Source organism: Parasteatoda tepidariorum, chromosome 7 (assembly GCF_043381705.1).
Source record: "Parasteatoda tepidariorum isolate YZ-2023 chromosome 7, CAS_Ptep_4.0, whole genome shotgun sequence".
Classification (NCBI taxonomy): Eukaryota; Metazoa; Arthropoda; class Arachnida; order Araneae; family Theridiidae; genus Parasteatoda; species Parasteatoda tepidariorum.
In genome coordinates, this window is record NC_092210.1 from 28,110,379 (window position 1) to 28,116,499 (window position 6,121).

General features: G+C 30.3%; 1 protein-coding gene across 1 annotated transcript in view; it reads left to right on the plus strand.

Annotated features, from left to right (window-relative positions):
• The first annotated feature begins 3,828 nt into the window (after positions 1-3,828).
• The window catches only part of LOC107451699 (carnitine O-acetyltransferase), a 35,234-nt gene continuing 32,941 nt past the window's right edge, over positions 3,829-6,121 (plus strand). The window contains exon 1 of the mRNA XM_043043247.2: positions 3,829-3,974. Within this exon, the coding sequence (XP_042899181.1) occupies positions 3,948-3,974 (27 nt within the window). The 5' untranslated portion in view covers positions 3,829-3,947. The remainder of the gene's footprint in view (positions 3,975-6,121) is intronic.

The window sequence follows — 6,121 nt, forward strand, 5'->3', positions numbered from 1 at the left end:
ACCAACACTCCCATTTCAACTCAGTGCTCAATTAAAACGCAGAAATAATCTCTAGGGTAAATTAAGGTCCAAAGCACTGGTTTATTTAGTTTTATGCTTTTATTTGTCTTTGCGAAAAATCGAGATACTTTTTTCTGAATTCTTTATTCAAAAAGCTCCCTATTATTATCATTAGTTTAAGATTTAAATTCTATGCTTTATTGCGTTATTCTGTATATTGTTTGTCTGAAGCTAAGAGAATATTAAACAAATTTTGCAATGCCTAAGTTATGATTACGTGCCAACGCTTCCGTTTGAAATCAGGCTACTGGTTTAATTATTTTAATGGTTTTGTTTATTTTTGCAAAGAATGTAAGATAACTTTTCTAAATACTTAATTAGAAACATTATCAATTATTGTCATGTATTTAAAAAAAAAGGGATTGAAACGACAAAGCAATGGAATAATTTTTTTTTAAATAGAAAACTTAGTACTTATTGACTAAAACTGTACCAAAAGAAAAAAAGAAAAAATGTGTTCATAAAATAATGTATGGGTTTAAAGTTACAAGAAATGCAATGTGAATGTCAATATAAACAGCTACAACTCTTCCTGAAACATTGTGTCAATTTTGAATCATGAAATTGGTACTTTGAACAACAATACAGAACAAACTTGCTACCACCATAAATGGTAACTGATGACACTTATGTATTTCAAAGTTCTATATTTAAGGTCAACATAAGCATTAATTGATGTTAATTTCGGTAGCAATTAATGATGCGTAATAGGAAAACTTACAACTCAAAAAGAAGTGAAGTGATTGTCTCTAACAATATAATTTAACTCAGATTTAATTGGATATCTGTAAGTGACGGCACGCGTGGGTGTCAAACCTGATTGGCTTCTGAATCGATTAGGTCAACGTTTTACCCACGATGACGTCACCTCCAGATACTCAATTATATAGTTCGAAGTCGGCTTGGTATAAGATTTATGTGCCTCTTAAAATATTCTCTCAATATGCTATAAATTAAATGCATGTAGTCTTACATTATTTTTATTTAATATTTGCGTTAAACAAAGCGACAGCAGTCAATTTGAATTAATTGTCCGTTTACGTAGAACTATAGTATTCTTTAATCAAGTTTAAAAGGGATTGGTTAGCACGATACACTTCATCAACTTGATTTGACTCCAAATAATGGTGTCGCTAATTTGAAAGGAATTATAGTTCAACAGCTTAACTTTTCAACAATTCAACATTTATAGGAACCTTAAGTATACCGATAAATCAAAAAGTAAAGCAATGTTATGACATTTAAATAATAATATAGGTCAATTGGTTCACAAGCTAATACGAGTATAATCTGATACGATTCCTAGCCAGGACATAAATAACATAGAGATGTCCAAGCTAGAGGCTGAACTACATCCTTGAGTGAAGTAAATCCATCTTTTGTCATAATTTTGTGGTCTGTAATGGCAACTAGCTGCTTACTGTATTCCCATTCGATGATACGTATTCCCATCTTAATAGAAACGTATTTCTATGTGTTGATATCTGCCTAATTAATCGTAGATGTATTGACAGTGGAAAGGTAAGTGACTTTGCGGTATGATTGATAGAGTCTTCGACTGTGAGCGGGGTTCGAATCCCCGTGATAGAAGCTGGGTATCTGGTTGATTTCCATATTCTATCACTCGCCTTTTAGTAATTCAGATTTCATTCTAATATGATATCTCCGATGGTTGAAGAGGCGGAAAAAGGTCAATATTTAAAGGCCAGGAGACGATTTACAGATATCTTCTTTAATTCTGCATAACTACCAAATCCCCTGTGAATATTTCAGTAATTTAACATAATTTTTTCATTTTTAATTCTCTGTAACTTTACACGAGACTATTGACTGATTTACAAGTGATCCTCAAATAAAATAAAAAAAATTGTAGTGTAAAATGTGGCAAACTTAAATTAAATTTTCACCAAGTCCTTACTTGTAACATTATACGCTTTGATATTTTAAAACTATTTTTGATTTCGCTCGGTTACCGAATTCTTTAGCCACTGAAAAAATCTTTTGAAAGTTTCATTTTAAAAAGACAAGTATTAAGGAAAGTTAAAAATACCTACATAAAAGGGTTTTCTACCTTTAGAAAGAGGTATGGTGCATAAGATGAAGAAAAGCGTATTGAAAAAGAGTAAAAGTTTTGATACCGAAAAAAAAAAACTTTTCGCCGATAAGGATCCGGTTATATTTGGTTTTTTTCGCTTCAAATGTGATATTTGAAACGCAGTAAAAGAAAATACTTTTTTTTCTCTCAAGATTTTGTGACTGACGGTATCTTAAACACTGGGTAGCTTGGCTTCTTGCAATACATTTTAGAACATTCTTCCAGCGTAAGATTATTTGATCGAAATCGAATATTTCTTGAGTAAAGAAAGGGTTTTAAGTGAAAATGGCCCTTGAAGGATTCTAAAATTACTTGTAAAATGCAACGAACGAATATGTAAGATTTTTGGATGAGCAGAAATTAAAATATGTTTTTTCAGAAAATACCAGCATAAATCATTTCCTTTCTGCAAACTGTTTGTAAATTTAAAATTATATAGATTAAAAAATTAGATTTTCTTAAGGAGTTACTGCTACTAATACAGAGATACGTCAGAGGCAATAACGATATTCATTAAATCAAGTGACTGTTGGAAATTTCAAAGCCAGGTAATAAAAAAAAAATTTAAGATTACTATAACTTTATGATTCCATGTCTATCAAATAAATAAAATTCAACCCTGCATAAGTTCATGAGAAGTATACTTCCCACTAATATCATTAGATGCGTAAGTTTTTTTTTTCAAAATTCCCATTATTTGCTTGAAAGCTACGGCAATTTTAAGAACATTTTTGTCTCGAATTTTTCCCCCCTTTTTTTTTTTAAATAATGACTATTTATCTAGTGTTTAAAAAAAATTATACCTATATAAATTATATTTCTTTTTATTTTTCCACACATGCCGAATTCTTTTTCAAGCTCAATTGATTATTATTCTGGGCAATCAATAATTTTCATTACATATAAACAAAATGATTTTGCATAAATTATAAAGCATATGCATTTCTCAAGCTATAAGTAAATTTTTTGTTAAAAATACCCTAGCAGCAAAATAGCTTGGGCCGTCATTGGGCGAATATTCCTGAATCTTGACTCAGTAAGTGTTCATAGGGCCTTTATTTTTCCAGTATTAGCCCATCATAGAATTTTCCAATTCACCCGATATTTTATATCCATTATTTTACCAATGCAGGCCCTATATAGGCCATTCTAGGAAAAATATTAAGAAATCAAGACATCCCAGTATTGGTCTCTCGGTGCATGATCTTATAGGACCCATGGCGAGCCAATTTTGAACCCAACTGGGTCCAAGGTAAAATTGTTGCTAGGGTATCAAATTTAAAAAAATAAATAAGTAAATAAAGATTATGAAAGAATAGCAATCATGGAGGTTGGTTTGGGGTGCCTTCTATCATTTAAAAGAGAAACTGCATCATAGATATTAAATATTTTTTTATTAATTTATGTATTTAATTTGAAAAATACTGTCCATAACATCCAGATAGAGGTCCATTAACGAACAGCTGTTTAGGACTTTTGTAGGTCACTTAGTAACGCAATCGTTATAAAGAGGCAGCTTAAGCATATTAAAGCTGAAAAGGTAATTATTGAAGCTTTTAAATTTTTCTTTAAGTACAAGTTATCGTTCGAACATCCAATCAAAATAGTTAAAATATGGTAGTCTTATTCCAAAATAGAACCGTAATCAATAAGTTTAAAACTATCTCAATAAAGAGACACTGTATATACAGATGCTGTCATTAATCCGCGTCTGTGTACACAACACACTTTAGTACAATTGAACATGTTCTTGAATATTAGAATCTGCACACTTGTTTGAAAGAATAACATCATGCTTTTCAGACTATTGCGCGGGAAGGTAATTACTATTATTTAATTAATTTTATCATTATTATTGTTCTTGTTGATGATGGGGATTATTACGTTGTTTTTTGTTACTAGATTTTTTTTATTTGAAATTGTTAAGATTTATTGAAATTATTAATATTTATTTGAAATTATAAAGTTGTTTTGAAAAACAAGATTTATTTTGTGTAAAATATGATATGATGATTTATTTCAGAGAAATTTTAATTTAGATCTTGTGTGTATTATTTTTTTAAATTTTTTTCCTTATTCAATATTAAATCTTAAAATCATATTTTTTTGTTTAAATTTTAACAACATTAATATCGTTGATGATCAATTCGATTAGATTAGATAGATTAGATGAGTAAGATAGATTTGATAAGTAAGACAGATTAAATGAGATAGATTAGATGGATAAGTATTACTTCTCTAAATGAAATATATATGTTTTGATATATTTTGTTTTTTAGTTTCCTTATCTATTTCCAAAATTTTTATAATTTCACGAGCTTAAATAAAGTACATAATTTTGAATAAAGTACATAAAATTTTTATATATAAGTATGTATAATAAGTATATATAAGTATAAGTGTGTATGTACACTGTAAAAACTGTGGTGTAATGCCTATTCGAATTTAAAAACTCGGCAAATTATGTGTGATTTCAAGATAGCTCAGAATTGAGCATTCATACACACTTAAAAGTTAAATCTTAACACAAAATCATAAAGCTTGCAAAAAGCTCAGATAATTTTATTCCAGTCATGTATTATTTTTGCCAATGATGGCACACGTTTTGAAACAGTCAAAGAATCGATATTTTTTGTTTACTCTCGTGCAAAGATGGTGGACAATTAAAATCAGCTTGCAAGATGTAACATTTCAAAGAAATAAGTTAGCAAACTGTTATAAACAAACATAAATGCTCTTAGTTGCGCAATAAAGATAATTATGAGCTTATAAGATGATTCGCATAAAACTGCGACATATATTAAATAATTTTATAATATTTAATATCCATTTTGTTAATCCTTGTTTGAATATCTTACTATATATAAAAATCTAATGATGGTGTCGCAGTTTTCCATTGTTGTCCATGCTGTTTTATTGGCCATAAAATCACGTGGTATGATCCAGTTTTTCCTTCATTCATTTCCATATTATTTTGGTTGTCATCAGTACAAAATTAATAAAAGTCACACAAGTATTGTCTTTCTATAAATATTTTTGTATCCCTAGTTTAAGGCTATTTTCCTGTACTGCTATTGTTACGTTTTTAATTCAAGAGTTTAAAACTAAGAGAATTGTTTTGTTTTATTATTATTATGTAATTCCACGCTACATTTTAAGATAAAGTTATTTAGAAATGTAGTCTAATCTTATTAAACTAAACTCAGTGGCACGACAGCTCAAAGAGGGCCAAGGTCTACTGTGCCCATCTCAGTTTACCTGCCCTTGGGCTCTGGGGTGCAGGAGCAGATGTTTCGATTAGATAGTCAGCCTTACGCAAAACCGCCAGTGTTTAGTTCCCAAGCTTGCTTGGTGCTCATTTATCGACCTACTGAAGGGATGAAAGGCTGAGACAACCTTGCCCGGCCCGAGGATCGAACCCAGGACCTGTGGCACGGGGGCGCGAAGTTCTACCACTCAGCCATTATTAACCTCGGGCTAATTAACCTTTTTACAATTATTATTTTGTAAAAATAACATTTATATACTGTTATAAATTACAGTTAAAGGGATCTATTAAAGGCTTAAGAACTTAGCTATCAGCTTCGTGGACAATGAGATGCAAGCAAAATTAATATTTAGTATATCCGCCCGTTTCGTAAAAGAAAATATTAAATTACGGTTGTGAACTCATCAAATTTGTTTAAATAATATAAGGTAATAATCTAATATATATAATTCTCTTACGTGGCTCCCAAATTTTGGCTGTATTTCTTTTCCGTCGGTGGCAACGTTTGCTTTGTTTTGTTTACGTTATTATTTCTCTTACACGGCGACAAAAAAAACCTCATTACAACTCGCCGAATGGCAACGCTAGAAAATCGACCAATGATTGCCGCTAAAAATGTCACATGACAAATCTAGTTGAGGTGGCTCAACATATAGCGCTTTTAAAAACGGAAACTGAAATAACATTTTAATCTAATA